This window comes from Arvicanthis niloticus, chromosome 9, assembly GCF_011762505.2.
Source record: "Arvicanthis niloticus isolate mArvNil1 chromosome 9, mArvNil1.pat.X, whole genome shotgun sequence".
NCBI classification, from domain to species: Eukaryota; Metazoa; Chordata; class Mammalia; order Rodentia; family Muridae; genus Arvicanthis; species Arvicanthis niloticus.
Window position 1 is genome coordinate 13708143 of NC_047666.1, and position 17921 is coordinate 13726063.

The window sequence follows — 17921 nt, forward strand, 5'->3', positions numbered from 1 at the left end:
TGGTGTGGAATAATGTCATGTCACAGTATCTAAACGTTGTTGCCGTTGGAGTTTTGAGCTCCTTAATTAGGTCTAGAAACAGAAGTCTCAGGGCCACGTGGCTAATGTAGACTGTGGGCCTCTCTTAGGAGTGTGACAAGGACAGGATCCTGTGTGAATTAGGGGCCAACTCTGACTCTTCCCAGGCCTTCAGTGACACCCTGAAGAGCAGCAGCCTAGCCCGGCTTTCCCATGGAGTTGGGAGTGGGTTTACCAGGGGTGCGTGACTCGGTCGCCTCCACATCACAGCTGGGATTTCCAACAGAAATAACTGAAAACAACTTTATTGTAGGTCACGGGAGAAATAACAGCCACAGCTGCTATCCTTAAGTCAGGTTGGAGGTCACTTCCTCCTCTTCAGGGACAATCTCTGGATCAGCGAGGCCCCCACTCACTCACTCACTCAGCTGGCAGAGCAACGCTGACCCCTTGGCAATCCAGTAATCACTGGGCCTCTTGGAGGGTAAGAGGACAGTCACCACGAAGTTGGTCGAATGGCCTAATAAAAGGGGATTGAGGTGGGGGTGGGGTGGGAGCGGGGGTGGGGGTAGGGTGGGAAAGAAGAGCTGTTATTTTAAACAGTAACCTCTGGGTTCACAGAGATAAGATACTGAGAGTCAAGAGGCTCTAGCTCCAGACCTGGCTGAACCTGAAGATGCTGGGCACAGTCCTCTGAGGGTTCCAGTCTCAGGCAGTACAAAAGGAGCCTTTGGAATACACGGTGCTTTAAGGTCTGTCTGGCTTAGATCTTATGTCTTAATGAGTATGTTTCAGGTTTCCTGCAGTCTGAATCCAGGAGCATTGGGCTGGGGTTCTGGCCTGACACTTTGGTGGGACTTAGGGGTATTTGGTGGTAGGTAGGGTATCTCTACATGTAGTTGTCTATCTATCCGTCCTTCCTTCATTCCACCCTACACTGGAAGACTGTCCTGGAATGAACAGGCACAATGACAGACATTCTGACTTCAGCACGTAGCCATTCTGTATAGCAAGTCACTCTTACAGAGTCCTTTCCCTGCTGTGGCTGTCTAAAGGGGCATCAAGGTGGAGATAGTGCCCTCAGATGGCTACTGCTCCTTCTGGTGCTACTTTCTCAGATTCTGTCGGTGTGGATGGGCATCAGGGAAGGTGGCTGTGCACCCAGCAGAGGTGCCTCTACCTTTTCACCTTTCTGGCCCATTGGATCTCAGGCTTTCCAGTGCAACAGCTAAGTTCAAAGGCAAGCTGACCTAGACACCTCTCCCGTGTATTTACTCATTTTATGCAGTCCAGAAATTTGTCTCCGTGCTTCTTTGAGGGCCAGCCCAATGTATACTTCTCTGCAGGCAACCAGTGCCCGGAGTACACGAGGCCTTCCCTAAGTCTGGAGGAAGACTTAGGACACAACTAAACCCCTGCAGTTTAAGCAGAATCAATTCTCTGTTGGTCAGAAGTGAGTTTAGCTGCCTTCCAAAATCCCCTCTCTCTCAATCTCACCGCGGTCTCCTCAGGGCTTCACTGAACAGTCTACTCTGGATGACTCAAAGGTAGACAGTAAACACCTCCAAGGGGTAGATGATTGGGATAGATGTGTGTGTGTGTGTGTGTGTGTGTGTGTGTGTGTGTGTGTGTGTCTCCTGTCACACATCCTGGAGGGCTAATGTCAGAGGTCTTGTGCTTCTGACAAACAGGACGGCTATGACACTGCTGTGTAGTGGACTATCGTTAAAGAAAGTAAAGGTCGCTGCTTACTGCAGAGGGAAGGAGGGTGATTAGAAGGTTAGGGACAGCTGAATGTGTAAGGGTGCAGGAGGGCTGGAGAAATGGTTAAATGGCTAAGAGTGTACATTTGAGTTTAGTTCCCACACCAATGTCAGGCAGCTTACAACTCCAGTAACTCCAGCTCCAGGGGATCGGGTGCCCTCTTCTGGCCCCTGTGGGTATGTGCATTTAGGTGTACATACCATTCTCTGCCCTGCCCCACCAAATATACATAAATAGAAAGAAATCACAGTCTGGGTGTGGTAGATCACACCTGTTCCCAGTGCTGGGCAGGCGTGGACAAGTGGATCTCTACGAGCTGGACGCCCAGCTTGGACTACATGGGAAGTTCCAAACTGCTGGGGCTACATAGCGAGACCAGCTCAAAAACGCATGCATGGATGAATGAGAAAGAAAAGGATGCAGAAATAAAGGTTGTATTCCCAGAGTGTCAGGGTGCTTGAACAGAAGGGATTAAAGGGGCTTTAGAAATACAGAGCCTGCTCACAAAAGCTGCTGTCTGCAGGCAGGACCAGGGCCTGTGCAGAGGCTTAGCTGAACTTACTCTGAGGTGGGTGGGGACCCCTTAGTGAAGAAACATGTTTGACATCTGAGAATCATTCAGGTCTTCATCTCAGCAGGAAACGGCCTGCTTCCATCCTTCCTCATGCTGCTACAGCTAACAAGAGACTTGGATAGCCATTTGTTCAGCTTAGTTTTAAAACAGTATTATTGTGTTGTTCTAAACCAGATTGAGAAATTGTTAGAACACTCTGATTGGTCAGCCAGTTTCACTGTTGATGTTTGATCATGTTTAGCTTTTCTTTTTTTGTGGAAAAAAAAAATAAAAGCATAAATGGTCCTCTATATCCATCTCGCGACACACACTTCACATGCCTCTTAGATTATTCTGAAGAAATATTAGGTAAAAATTTTTGATGCATCTATTTTAGTATGTGACTCTAAATCATGACTCCTAAAGGCGCAAATATTACAGCTAAAATATTAACTTCTAAGAGCCATTCAATGTTTTCTAGTGCACACACACACACACACACACACACACACATATATATATTATATTGGTACTTGACAGTTACCTTGATTCAAAGTTTAAATAAGGGCCACACCTCACAGCAATGTGTGTCCTAAATCTCCTTTAACTATAAATTAAATTTATAATTATAAATCTATATATGAGTTTACTGTCGCTGTCTTCAGACACACCAGAAGAGGGCATCAGATCCCATTACAGATGGTTGTAAGGCACCATGTGGTTGCTGGGAATTGAACTCAGGACCTCTGGAAGAGCAGTCAGTGCTCTTAACCACTGAGCCATCTCTCCAGCCCCCGGGCTCACATCTTATGTTGTCTGTTTTCTTTCTCTCTGCTTCCATTTTGTAGGACTGCATCTCAGGTCCACTTGGAGTTTTGGAACCTAGCTTTCTACTTAGTTCATTTTAAAACCTCTTTTCGACAATAGACCACAGACTGGCCTTGAATTTACGGAGATTTGCCTGCCTCTGCTGGGATTAAAGGTGTGTGCCACCTTGCCCAGCAGCATTTGGGTTCTGATTGAAGTTTTTATTTAGTTATTATATGTATAATTAAAAATATTCATTTATTTTTATGCATGTGGGTGTTTGGCCTGTTTGTCTGCCTGTGCAATACACGTGTGCAGTGCCCTTGGTATACAGAAGAGGGCGCTGGATCCTCTGGAACTGGAGTTACAGATGTTTGTAAGCCACATTGTGGGTGACAAGAATCAAACCTTGGTCCTGTGTAAGAGTCTCAAATAGTGCTCTTAACTGCTGGGCCATCTCTCCAGCCCTATGGACAAATCTTTGTTTTTTTTTTTTTTGGTTTTTGGAGACAGGGTTTCTCTGTGTAGCCCTGACTGTCCTGGAACTCACTCTGTAGACCAGGCTGGCCTCGAACTCAGAAATCTGCCTGCCTCTGCCTCCCAAGTTCTAGGATTAAAGGCGTGCGCCACCACCGCCAGGCCCCATGGACAAATCTTAAGGACATGCTCACCTGTGGTTGAAAGTGTTCCTGCCCGGGCTCCTGTTTTGTAGAGTGGGGAGTGGTAGAGTGTTTGGATTGGCTCATAGTTTTGTTTTGGTTCAAAGTGAACTACAGGCAGCATGGGATTCATCTGCCCTGGCAATGCATCTTCTATGACCATGTCCTGATCGTCCCACCGAGAAGCATCCATGAACATTCCATGAACAAGAACCCCATCTTCAGGAGAGGGCAACTGAAAGAAACTCAGAAGTTTAGGGATGAGCAGAGGAGAAGGGATTAACAGTTGGAGGCATGGCTTGTGTCCCACCGTTTCAACAAGAACTTCTAAACCCAGTACCGTATACTACTGTATTTTAGAGAAGGGTACCCTAAAGATTTGAGGGATGGGCCACCCTCATCCTCAGTTTATACTGAATTTGATGCTGTCCATACCCTACCAGGATGCAGAGTTGGAAATGCCCCTGGGAAACCCAATTATGACTACTTTAGACTACCTCACATTATGAATAAGGACTTTTCTCTTCTTCCTGAGAAGCAGAGTGAGGCAAGGGCTGGAATGACCCCCTGTTCTTCTCAGAATCTGGGTGCCCTTCTAGAAGACAGAGCATATATCTGCAGTACTATCTGAAGTATCGCAAAACCCATCATGACTGCCTCTGTAGCACACAGCTATCAGTTATTTTACTGTGGTTCTAGGAGGAAGAGGTATTCAGCCAGCATTTCAGTTCTGCCAGGAGGGGGCTGTTGGCTGCTGAGGGCAAATTTGGTCTATAATATCACAGTGGGTTATCGTGAGTGAGCTCCGTGTTGGCTCTGTGGCATGTGCCACTCTGTTCTTAGAGTCCTGTCATTAGTCCACCACAGATGAGAACATCCAAGTTCAGATTTGTAAGCAGTTGTTTCAGCAGACATGGCTGGTGAAGGGTAGAGCCAGGATTCAAACTCAAGGTTATTTTATTCTGAAACTCTTATCCTCAGTGTCTTGTCATATTGCCTCTGTAAGATGGAGACCACTGCTGTCTAAGTCTAAATCATATGGCTCTATATAGAGAACTATTTCTATAAATTGGCCTCTGTTTGAGAAGTTCCCATCCAATTGCTGCTGAGGAACTGGCTTTGGGGAATGAGTACCCTCTCCTCCCATTCCTGCAAATGGCAGTGGCGGGGCAGGTGAGACTGGCTGAATGATCCACTGACAGTAGGATAGAAGCGTCTTTGCCATGTAGTCGGGTAGACAATACCTCCTTGTCCATGGGCAGTTCTGTTCCAAATTGAATGTCCTTGGCTGCTTCTATCACGGTGGCTTGATCTCGGTAGACTGGGATCATGTTATACTTGAAACTCAGCTCGTCTATAGGCAAGTTATATTTTCTAGCGTGGTTCTGGAGAGTTCCTGAAAATACGAAAAGGTGGGCCCCTCAAAGCACATTCCTCTGCCACATGTACTATGTCCCTCCTGTCAACCCAGACTGTGCTACCATTAGTGAGCTTCCTCTCCATAGAAACCCATCAGGGCTGGTGGGATGACTCAGCAGGTAAAGGCACTTGCTGCCAAGCCTGATGACCTGCAGTTGATCCCCAGAACCTGCATCATGGGAGGAGAAAGCCAACTCCAGCAAGTTGTCTTCTGACCTCCACATCTGTTTTGCATTGCCTTCCCTCCATATACATAAATAAATAGATGAATGAATTCATGTCATGATTAAGAAGAGAGGACAGGAGGCTGCAGAGACGGGTCAGTAGTTAAGAGCACTTGTTACTCTTGCAGAGATCCAAGTTCAGCTTCCAGAATCCACATCAGGCAGCTCACAACCACTTATAAATCCAGCACTAGGGACGCCAACAACCTCTTCTGGCTTCCACAGGCATCTGCACACACATGCATATACAAATACTTGCTCAAGTGCTGGTGTGCGCGCGTGTACGCGCACGCATAGACACACACACAGACACACACACACACACACAGACACACACACACACACACACACACACACCCTATAAAACAAACAAGCTGGGCATGGTGGCACACACTTTTAAACCCAGCACTTGGGAGATGGAGGCAGGTAGATCTCTGTAAGTTCAAGGCCAGCCAGATCTACATAGTGAGTTCCAGGCTAGCCAGGGCTACATAGTTGAGACTCCATGTCAAAAACAAAACAAAAGAATAACAACATAACCAACCAACCAACCAACCAAACAAACAAACAAAAACCTGACCAACCAACTAACCAATAAACTAGCCAACCAACCAAAGACAAAACAAAACCAAAAACCCAAAATCTCAAACAAAAAGTACTAACAAATCCCAAACTAAAACCAACCAACCAAAAAATAAACAAAAAACAAAGGCTGCGTAGGGATTAAGTTTGTAGCATGCTGCCTGCCATGGGAGAGACAAATCAGTGGGAGTTTTAGGGCAGGTTTCCCTAACTTCAGGATTTTGTCCAGCTTGCTTATATGGGCTGTTTGGCAGGGATTAGGAATGAGACAAACTGAGGATTGGGTACCCAGACACCCCAAGGTCTGGATCCCTCCGGGACTCTTCAGTTAAATCTCCTAGGACTGATGAAGGGATATCAAGAGTTTTTTTTAAGGCTGGGGATGTTGCTTGCCTAGAATGCACTGAGCTCTGGGTTCAATTCCTAGCACCGCCTGAAACTGGGGCATGGTGGTTTGTGCATGCAGTCCCAGAACTGGGGAAGTGGAGGCGTAGGGTTAGAAATCCTAAGTCAGCCTTGGCTGCCCATGGAGGTCAAGGCCATCTGCGCTACAAGAGACTCTGCCTCAAAATAGGAAGTATTTTTTAGAGAGAGGAGGCTGATTAGAGCTTAATCATGTGTGGGGGTGAGGCGGGGCGGGGCGGGGCAGGGCGGGGGAGGGTTGTGTCACATGGAGAATTGCATCAATAGCTATCCATTCATGGATTTAACCTAAATCAAACCCATGCATAGTAACCTGGGAAGGGCAAGGATCAGATTATCAGGGAGCATCTATTTCTGCCTTCCCGCTCATCTCTCCCTGGTGATGGAGAAAGAGTAATCTTAGATTGTCCTAGATCAGCAGGGCCAATCAGGTCATTTCCCCAGCTCCTACAAACCACAACTTTTCCTGTGAGCCTTTCCTAGGGGAGGCATCCATACCTGTGAGAAATCCTTGAGGGAAGAAGAACCCGGAAATCCAAAAGGATTTGGGCTGTCCTCGTTTGAGCCACAGCTGGGGGAGAGACAGGATTTCATGAGGCACTTCGTTTCTGAGGTGGGGTCTGCCATCTAAGTCAGTGTTGGAGGGGGAGTGGTGTCTAACGAAATCCTGAATTACTCTCTGTCTTCTTACTGCTGGCCCATCTCCCTTCTCACCTCCCAGCCTTGGCTGCAAGTCTGGAGCCGCAAGGGACAAGAGGCTTGGGCAGCCAAAGTACACATGGCTGTGTGGAGACATGTTGTGTTTTGCACCTTACAGTGGGGCCATACTCTGTAGTTAAAGCCTCACAAATGGCTCAGAGTTGAAAACCAATATATAGATAAGAGCCTAGGGAAAATGGCATTATAATCTGCTTAACTCCTTCCAAGTGAAGCCATTTTGGAAGGTTCTATTTCTCTGGAATCAAATGATTCCCAATTGTTGCTACTTGGAGCTCCCTTGGGAGTTTAGGGACAACCACTTTGTCAAACCCATTAAACCCCAAACAAGTGAAGTTTCCCATACATCCACGAATGCAGTCCTCAGAATAAGGTCTTTGACCCATGATCCCAGTGGCTTCAGAGATGGGTAGGCTGTGTTAGACCAAAGAGAGGGAACCTGGTTGTTGAGGAAACTCTGATACACTTTTTCCATTTCTTCAGACATAACCACGAGTCCAGCAATGGCTTTGTTGAGTGTTTCTAGAGAGATCTGAGAGAATGAAAAAGATTAGCGCTCATTACAGGAGTAATTATCAGATGGAGAGGAGAGGAAAATGGCTTTCACGGTCCACATATATGTGTTTGAGCATGCGTATGTGCACACATGTGGTGAAGACAAACCTCGGATATCATTCCTCAGGCATTGTCTTAACCTTTTAAAAATCACATCTATTTATGTTATTATTTTCTGTGTTTAAGTGTTTGCATGTGTGTATATCTGTGTACCACATGTGTGCCTGGTGCCTGTGGAGGCCAGACGAGGGCATCTGATTCTCTGTGACTGGAGTTACAGATGGTTGTGAGATGCTATGCAGGTACTGAGAATTGAACCCAGGTCTTCTGGAAGAGGAAAAAAAAAAAAGCTCTTAATTGCTGAGCTGGCTCTTAGGCTAGGCTCGCTGGCCAATGATTCCCCAAGGATCCACCTTTCTCTCTGTTTCTTTTAGCTGGGATTATAAATGCACGCTACTGCCTGAGGCTTTTTTTTTCTTTCTTCCACATGAGTTCTGGGGCTTGCACTTTGGCCATTATGCTTGCAAGGCAAGCACTGTACTGACTGAACTATTTCCTCAGCCCCAACGCACTCTTAACTGAGTGCTGAGGTCCTGGAAAATTTCAAGTGAGTTGACACAACTCTAAAGATGTAAAGTAGGCCGCTGAGGAGCTTGAGGGTTTGCAGTGTCACACATTCACACAGTCACTGTTAGAATAAGAGACTACAGACTCAACCATACACAGCCTGGGTCTGAGGAAGCGGTCAGCACAGCCAAATAGAAGCTTAGGAAAGACGGGCTGGAGACTTTTAAGCACACTCATGTTCTTAGAGCGCTTTTTTCTGGTGGCCCAGCTACCCAGTTGCAATGATGGAGGTAAACTTTCATACATGTATTAACTTCAGAAGATTGTTGAACCGGTCCACTTCCTGGCCCAGGACGGTAGTCAGGGAGTTCAGGCGTCCTTGAGGGTCCTTGACAAAAAGGGTCTCGGAAGCGCCCTCCATTTGTAGGGATTCTGTAACACACACAGGTGGCTGCTCAGACCATAGGACGTGTGAGTGTGGGGGTGTGCATGCTGTGCCATCCATGGCTGGGGGGGGGGGGTCAAGGGACAACTTTGAGGAGTCCGTTCTCACCCTCCACCTTCCTGTGAGTTCCGTGGATTGAACACCTGTGCACGACAGGGGGCGCCAGGCTTGCCGGATGAGCGCTCTGTCCACTGAGCCATCTCACTGAGCCTGGATCTTTGTTACGTGTTTCCCCCTAAAGCTACTTTCTCTCATCATTTAAGCCAGAGCTTAATGTTGACAATAGTTTTTATTATTTATAATTCTTTGATGATCCACCTGTGCTTACATAGAAGCAGTCACAAAAATAAGGCTTCAATTAACGGCAGTCAGGGAAAACGTGTGTGCGTGTGTGTGTGTCTGTGTGTGTGTGTGTGTGAAAGAGAGAGAGGGAGAGAGAGAGATATTAAATCAGTATTTCACTTGTTATGACTCTTTTCACCCTCTGTGCCTGTTTGAACTTTTGGCTTGGACACAGGTAGGTAGATTGAGTGAGACACTGGCTGGGATACTGTGGAAGGAAAGCGTGCATGTACCAGAAAGAGTAAAGAACAGCCTGCTCCCTGTCTGGGTAATCACGGGGAGGAGCTGAGAGGAAACGGTATGGCAGAAGTCAGAGTGACTGGAATCAGCAGGTCTGGGCGAGGGGCTCCTGTGAGTCAGTCTGACAGTGGGTGTGGAGGTGGAGCAGGGGGATGGATCAGTGGGTAACGGTGCCTGCTGAGAAGCCTGATCTGAGTTCAGTCCCTGAGGCACACATAGCGAAGGGAGAAAACCGACTCTACAGGCCATCCTCTGATTCCACACAAGATACGTTGTCTTTGGTAGGATGAGAGGCAGAGCTCTGAACACCTCTGTAGCAAATGTCACTCAGAAAGGTGATGGCTCGGCCAGCAACTGACATTTCAGAGACCAGAAGGTGGGTTCCCAGTTAACCCCACCCCACCTCTACAGGAATATGAGTGTGTAAGTCTTGTTTTTCCCTGTAGACCTGCACTGCTTTCTGGAGAGGAGGGGGTTGGAGTGGGAGAGGGGGCAGAGACAGACATAGGAGTTTATCCTGGTTACTGAGCATCACTGACAGACAACTGGTCACACTGGAGGGAGAATGGGTGTGTCCTTCCTACCCCCCAGTCCTACAAATCAGAGGTCCAGATGAGCCACATGGGCTAGAATGAAGGCAGGACTTGTGTTTTCCTTGCATGTCTGTGGAAACTGTGCTATGCACTATACACAGACTAGATTATTCACAATTTGGCTGTTGGAGGGACATCACTCAGCAGGGTGTGGGTCAGCCTCATTTCTCTGGGTCACAGAGCTGTGGTTACAGGAGCCCTATCATTTCTTTCAGGGGACATTTCAAATCCAAGTTCTTCTGTAGAGCCGACCAGACCCCCTGTCCCCTCAGACTCGGCAGATGGCCTGCTTCTCATTTCACAGGAAAAGCATAAGCTCCAGGAAGAGTGGAGAAGCCTGCTTCCTATTTCGCGCCCTAAGTGTGAGCTTCATGAAGCACAGAGGGAAAATCTCGTCAGCATCAATAGGGCTCTGGAGAAAGTCCACTGCCTCCACCGCCCGGCATCCTTGCTCCATCTCTACCCTCCCACCTCTACCATTGAGAAGAAACTGCTTCCTAAATTAAGGGTCCATTTTCTTCGACATTAACAGAACTCCCTGCCCAGTGGACATTCTGTTTGTGGGGCCTGGCCCTTGTGTTTTGGGGAATGACGGGATTATTCTTGGGTCACATGGCTTCTTTGGTGCTGGCAGCCTTTGGAGTATTGCCTGGACTCTGTCATGCTCCTTCTCTCTGCCTCATTCTACTTTCCCTTGTCATGACTTCACTTCCAACCATGAACAAATGCTCTAGGGACGTAAGCATTTTGTCAGCTTCAGGGAAGTAGAGTTGCTCTTTTGCGATTACTAGGGAAAAAAATTCCCTAAGGTTAAAGTAACTTAGCCGTTTGTCCTGAAGGAAGAAAAGTACTGAGGTGGCTTCTAGAATGGGATTCAAGTAAAACCTTAAACAATGTTGGAAATGTCCTTATCTGCACTGTCCAAGACTCAAGCACTCAAAATGCTCAGTGCAAGAGACTCAATCTGGGACTTATTTAAGTTAACAAGCTGCCACATGTGGCCAGCAGCTACTGTCTTGGATGACACCAGTCCAGAGACTCTAGAATCAGAGCTCAGAGCAAAGCCTGGCTAGAGTTGTGTGGGCTGTAAGCCAGGCGGCTCCTCGTGGTCCCTGCAGGTGGGATGTCCATCCGGGTACAGACCATCTCTAGTGGGGAGAACCCCATGCGAGGCAAGCTCACTAGGGAAGGAAAAACCTATGAAAAAAAATGAAGCCTCGACATCTGCTTACGATTTAGTTCTCTGAGTTTATTCCTCAAGCTCCCGTTATGGGCAGATGCCAGCAAGTATTTATTACCTGGAACTCTGGTCCGGATTGAAGCGACGAGCTCCTGAACAATTTCGTCATTGCTTTTGCCCTCGCCACCAGAGGAGGATCTTGGCTGAACCTCAAGAATGGTGGTGATTAGAGTATTGGTCTCTTTGTACTGCAAAGGTGGTAAGAAAGAAAACAGGGAAGATGGAGTCAAGATGGCGTCTGTCATGTGTGTATCGTTTACATATAGAAATAAGAGAAGTTTCCAAAAATAAAGGCATTAGTGTGAATACAATATGAGAGCATTCTCCTAGCCAAACTAAGAAAAAAAAATTACATTAAAAAATGGTGTGTTGTGGGGCTGGAGAGATGGCTCAGTGGTTAAGAGCACTGGCTGCTCTTCCAGGGGTCCTGAGTTCAATTCCCAGCAACCATATGGTGGCTCACAATATCTGTAATGGGATCCAATGCCCTCTTGTGGTGTGTGTAAAGAAAACTATGTTGTACACACTACATAAAATAAATAAATAAATATAAAACCAAAAAAGAAAATCAACAACAACAAAAAAATGTGTGTGTGTGTGTGCACGTGCACACGTATGCCGTGACGTGTGAGTGGAGGTCAGATGACCGCTTGCAGGAGTCAGTTTTCTCATTCTTAGGGATTGGATTCATGCCATTAGACACTGTGGCAGCAACCTTTATCTACAGAGTCATCTTACCAGATCTCTCTCAATCAAATTGTAAGTGTACAGTATGGTTGATTGCATACACAACACTGTTCAGCGGACCTTGAGACCTATTCATCTTTCCTAGCCCGAGGCCATATGGCCATTGATTAGAAGGGAAGGCAAAAGCTACTTCACCACCAATAATCATCTGATTAATGTTTGCCCAGCATAGAGGCAGGCAATTAGTGGGCTTGGCCTGCAACTCTAGCTTGGGCTCACCAAGCTTAGCAGAGCATGTCAGCTCCATCTTTCCTGGCCTCTGTGCCAGAATGACACATGGTCTCCCATGGAGCTCTGGACACAACATGGACATGGGCATCCCTGAACTTGGACCGGAAGTTCAGCAAGTTTCCACTTTAACTGGCTTGGCTCAACCATCTCTTTGGGGCATCTTCTTCCTTTCTTTCTTCCCCTACAAACTATAACAACCTTTCCAGTAGGGTGACAGGCCCAGCAGCTGTGTGAACACAGGGCTGCTTCTTCTATGTCTGGTCCACATGGTTCTTTAGGAGAGCATCTTTCAGCAGCAAATGGCTCTAAGGAGTGCTTGTCAGGCACGAGACGGGACCTCATCAGGCTGGCCAAGTGGCCCACAAAGAGAGCCAACAGCACTCATTGTCCGAGCAGAATCTGATACATGGGGTGGCTGCCTTACCATCCTGGTTGGTTGTTATCTGGTTGGTCTTCATAGAAACATCAAATTCCATTCTCAGAACTGCTCACCTCTTCCTCATGTCCATCTCAGTTTCAGAGACTGACATTTTGGCAATGCACTGGGGTGACAAGGCCAGGCTCAGACAGCAGAGGGGGCTGCTGCCACACACTTGCAGATTTGCCCCCTTCCTGTCCTAGTCAGTCCTTTACCAGTTTTTACTAAGCATTTATTTAAATATAACTTGCTTACTGTAGGAAGAAATCTTTTGCATTAAGACCACTGTGGTGGTTTGAATATGCTTGGTCCAGGGAGTGGCATTATTAGGAGGTATGCCTTGTTGGAGGAAATGTGTCACTGTGGGTGTGTGGGCTTTAAGACCTTGTCCTAGCTGCCTGGCAGTCAGTATTCTGCTAGCAGCCTTCAGATGAAGATGTAGAGCTCTCAGTTCCTCCTGCACCATGCCTGCCTAGATGCTGCCATGTTCCCTCCTTGATGATAATGGACTGAACCTCTGAACCTGTAAGCAGCCCCAATTAAATGTTGTCCTTCTAAGAGTTGCTTGGTCATAGTATCTGTTCACAGCAGTAAAATTCTAACTAAGACAACCACATTGATTGAAAGGGATAGTTATTCAACCTAAGCAGACCATGCTACTTCATAATCCACTTTGATATGAAGATTTTCTCTAGCTAAAGGCAACTTGCAAACAGATGGAAGACTGATTTCAAACTTTTCCTTCCTTCCTGAAAACAGCAGCTAAAAACTCTCACATGAAAGAATGCCTTCTGGTATCAGGAAAAAAGAACCACTCTTCCAGGGGGATCTGGTAGAAAGAGACCTTGTTAAAATACAGTAGTCTTGCTGGGTGTGGTGGCACATACCTCTAATCCCAGTACCTGGGAGGGAGAGGCAGTCAGATCTTTGTGAGTTCAAGGCCAGCCTGGTCTACACACAGTGAGTTCCAGGACAGCCAGGGCTACACAGAGAAACCCTGTCTCAAAAAAAAAAGAAAAATCCTAGTCTTCCCAGCGAAGAACACACTACCAAATGCTCAGCCCTGAAAAAATATATATACATACCGATAACATTATACAGATTGAGCTGATTGCATATATGTATTTAGGAACACACACATATGCACATGCACACACTACCACCCACCACTACCACCACCACCACCACCACCACCACCACCACCACCACCACCACCAATTAAAGAGAAGAGGTCATGTATTTGAAGGGGACCAAGAGGATGGTACATAAGAGGGCTTAAAGTGAGGAAAAAGAATAGAGGGATACTATTATTCCCTTATAATCTATGATAACGATAACAACAACAGACACAAAGCTCCGCATCCTGCTCTGACCTGCCACATCCTTTAGTCACGTCTCCCCTTGCTGACTCCCTGTGTGTAACACAGCACCAAGCGACTAAGTTTGTGCAAAGTGACTCCCTGTGTGCAATACAGCACCAAGCGACTAAGTTTGTGCATTTCTTTGGGCTTCATTTGTCATTCATTTTGTGGTGCCACACAAAGCTTCTATTAAATCTGTAAACTTTTTTTCCTGTGCATCTGTACCAAGAATGCCAGCTCAATTCTGCAGCTCAGCTGGAACCCTGAGAGGGTGGAGATGGCACTGTGCTCTCCCTGTGCACGCACATGGGGTGGGGGTGGGGACTCTTGTCTCTGCATATGTGCAGCTGTGTGGCTCTCCCTTGCTCTTAGTGCTTCCCATGGTAGATGAGCTTCCTCTGTATGGTGGTTGGGGAGGGACTGGGAGCATCATGGGAAAGAAAGATGACTGCAGATATGACATCCTGGATGCCAATGATTCTGGCGGACCCTTCCTGAAACTCAGCATTTGCAAATACTGTGTACTTCTTGGACCAATTAGAGTTGCAGAGGAAGGAAGAACAGCCTTTGGTTAAGCTTGGGTCACATGCCCACCTCTGTGCACTATATTATGGGTATCACGTTTGTGCACTGTGTGCATGCATGTCTGTGGAGGCCAGCAAAGGGCACTGGATCACCGGGAACTGGAGTTACAGACAGTTATGAGCTGCCACGTGGGTGCTGGGAATGGAATCCAAGTCTTCTGGAAAAACAGCTAGTGCTTTTAACTGCTGAACTATCTCTCCAATTTCCATCTTATCAGACTTTTATGGAAGAAAAGGGGACAATTGCTTAAGGGGAAGTGGCTGCTTTGCCATTCTAGAACTGTTGAAGAAGGGAAGCTGTAGAGACGAACAGGCCTGGGACTTATTACACACCTGCTCTCCTAGTCATTCTGAAACCAATGGGAAAATACAGAAGTCTCCACGTCTGGTTTACATTTCTGCATGGGGGTTGGAGGGCAGCTTTATTTGTCTTGAAGCGTCCTCAAGAGGAGGTTGGGTCAGCCCTCCAATGCTCTCTTTCCCTTATCCTTTCTACCTCTCTTCCCCCTCCCCATACCCTTCACCTTTTGGATAATTGATTGAAAGTCAGAGGGAAATAAATAGAAAGTTTAGCCACAGGTATATTCTCCTGAAAGCAGAACAAGAGAAATATGACACATCATTTTATGCCCCACTGAAGGGAGTAGTATTATTGTTGGCAAACATGAAATGAGCCAACACTCATTTCAGAGATTCCAGTGTTGTTAGATTCCTTGATTCTGAGGTAGACGTCACCTTCTAACATGTATATGGGCAAAACATAAATTGAAAAGAAAGATAGTCTCCCTGCCTAGATTCAGGGAGAATCTAATCCTTTTATTCATTTTCCTGAGCATCAGAGGGCACCATCTTCATTTTTTCAGAGTATGGAGCCCAGAAGGATTCTGGACACTGCTGGAAGATCAGCCTCATTAAAGACTGCAAAGGCGCCAGGCTGAGCCGAAACCATTGTTGGCCAGTCTTTTACTTGTTTCCTGAAGGCATTATAGGTCACACGGTTGTGTGGGCAGGAGGACCATTTTGAGTTCATATACACAATATAAATATGTATTTTTAGCAGAAAGACCACATACCTGAAAAACTAGGTTAGCGTTTTCATGCATTCCAAAGATTTCTGGATCGTCTATCAAAGGCAGGTCTTCAATGTAGTCCTTAAAGTCCTGGAGGCTGTCAGCCAAGGGGGCAAAGTAGATGCCTGTCGTTAAAAATCAGGAGAGACAAACGTGTGTGAAACGGATCAGCATCGCCTGGCTTGATTTTTATTTTAATTAAAAAATTATCTGTATATGTGTGTGTGTTCTGAGTGCATGTGCCTTGGGAGCCAGAAAGAGGGTGTCGAGTTCCTTGGAGGTGGAGTTACAGGTGACTGTGTGCCATTCGACGTGGGCGCTGGGAACAGAACACATGTCCTCTCCAAGGACAGTTTGTACCCTTAGCCACTCAGCCATTGTTCCAGCCCCATAGTTTCACTGAGTTTTCTTGAGGCCGTGAGCATCAGAGATTAGTATCATGCCTGAAGGATGATGGACACTGTTGGAAGTGAGTCTCACTAAGGGATCCAGATTTCTGCTCATTTTAGAAACTGTCTTTGCATTCATTTGACAAACAGATTCTAATCTCTCAAATCAAAGGTCGCATTTGCAAAATGTTGAAGTATAGGACCACTGCCCTTTTCCTAATGATGACACGACACACAGTTGACTTGGAGCAGTGTCTAGCAACTCGGCAATAGGAGCGTTTGTGACCTTGCACTGTGGTAATAGAATTCCTTCCTCTAAGAGGCTGACCCCAGTGGCCATCAATCTACCTACTGTCTGACTCAAAACGAGGCACCTCCAGTTCAGACGTCTTCAGTACTCAGTATTTGGTAATGGAAGTGTTCTCTAATTATATTAAAAATACATTAGCCCAGAGCTCTGAAAATGCATTTAGATATAATACAATTAAGTTTAATACAGAGTTAATTTACAGTGTTGTGTTCTTTCTATCAAACCAGCTTTGACAGTCAAACATGGGGATGCAGTGAAGCTGTGAAGATGGGCTGAGAAACTGGAAGATGCTGCTGAGGCTTCTTGGGAAGGGATTTTTTTTCCTCCAATAGAAACCATTTACCTGAGTCAGAGTATGTATAATCATCATCCAGTGTTTCAGGAGAGAAGAATCTTTTCAAGACAGTCCGAAGGCATCTCTGATCCCAGGTGTCTGTCACTCTCCCGCCATAGGTGATCTCACCTGAAAGGGAGCTTGCATTTTAAAACATATTTCTACATTAATAAATGCACCCAAATTCTATTGAGTTTATTTACATGCACATTTAGTTGACATCAAAAGTAGTTGCTATGTCCCTTTAAGATAAGTCAAGTTTTAAAAGGAAGAAAAAAAAATCTAATATGTGTATGTTACCCTAATCATTTTATTTTTTAAAATTGTTATGTGTATGTTTGTGATTTTGTATGAGTTTAGATGCACTATGTGCATGCAGGAACCCACAGAGGCCAGAAGAGGGCGTCAGGTCACTTGGAAGTGATGCTACAGGCAGTCCTGAGCGTCTATGTCGTCGGTGCTGGGACTGGAACCTGGATCCTTTGCAAGAGCAGCTCTTAGCTGCTGAGCCATCCCTTCAGTTTTAGAATTCTACTTTATTTTTTTCAACAATAGAATCTAAAGCCATTGGGCTTTTCTTCCCATTTCCTTTGTTTCAGAATGTTCCTGAGTGTTGACTTCCCCCAGTGACTATCAGATTCTAAAATGCTCTCTCACTTTCCACAAGACATTGCTTCTGTTTGGACTCACTGAGTGAAACAGAACCTTACATTTGTAGGAAGACAGTTGATTTATAAACACCTCTTAAATGATTGCTACTGAGCCAGGAAGTTGAAAAGATGGATCCCAAGTGAAAGAGAGAGCTTGCCTGTCAGAGATCATGTCAGAGGGAATTTAAAGTTACAGCTGCACTGTCTCCCTCTCCAGAGAGGTATCACCTGGCATGCTTCAGTGCTCTTCCAAAAAACATGAGCAGGAAGGGACCATGGTGAATGATTTTTGATGTTGATATAATGCCTTGGGAAGATTCTAGATTTATTGACACACTTTTCTATTTATCACCATAGTGTTCCCAATAGGATATCATGTATGGAAATTGTCAAGGTTGATGTAAGACTTTATTGACTCGTGTTATATATTTGAAGTATACCTGGGGCTCAGGATGGGTGCCAGTAAAGTGCCTGCTGTGCCTGGATGAGAAGCTGAGTTTGGATCCCGTGCATCTACATAAAAGCCAGGCCTGATGGCTTGTGTTTATACTCCCAGCACTTGGGAAGGGCAGAGGCAGATGGGTCCCCAGGGCACATTGGCCAGTCAGCCTAGCCAAATAGGTGAGCTCCAGGTTCAGTGAGAGACCCTGCCTCAAAAAGGAGAAACCTACCAGTGGCC

General features: G+C 46.2%; 1 protein-coding gene across 2 annotated transcripts in view; it reads right to left on the reverse strand.

Moving 5' to 3' along the window:
- Positions 1-307: 307 nt before the first annotated feature.
- The window catches only part of Dnah6 (dynein axonemal heavy chain 6), a 191083-nt gene continuing 173469 nt past the window's right edge, over positions 308-17921 (reverse strand). For both annotated transcript variants that reach the window (XM_076939926.1, XM_034511794.2), the window contains 9 exons: positions 16602-16721; positions 15563-15684; positions 11207-11336; positions 8593-8720; positions 7513-7698; positions 6948-7020; positions 5046-5197; positions 3814-4036; positions 308-538 (listed from right to left, as the gene is read on the reverse strand). In XM_076939926.1, coding sequence (XP_076796041.1) covers positions 435-538; positions 3814-4036; positions 5046-5197; positions 6948-7020; positions 7513-7698; positions 8593-8720; positions 11207-11336; positions 15563-15684; positions 16602-16721 — 1238 coding nt within the window. In that variant the 3' untranslated portion in view covers positions 308-434. The remainder of the gene's footprint in view (positions 539-3813; positions 4037-5045; positions 5198-6947; positions 7021-7512; positions 7699-8592; positions 8721-11206; positions 11337-15562; positions 15685-16601; positions 16722-17921) is intronic.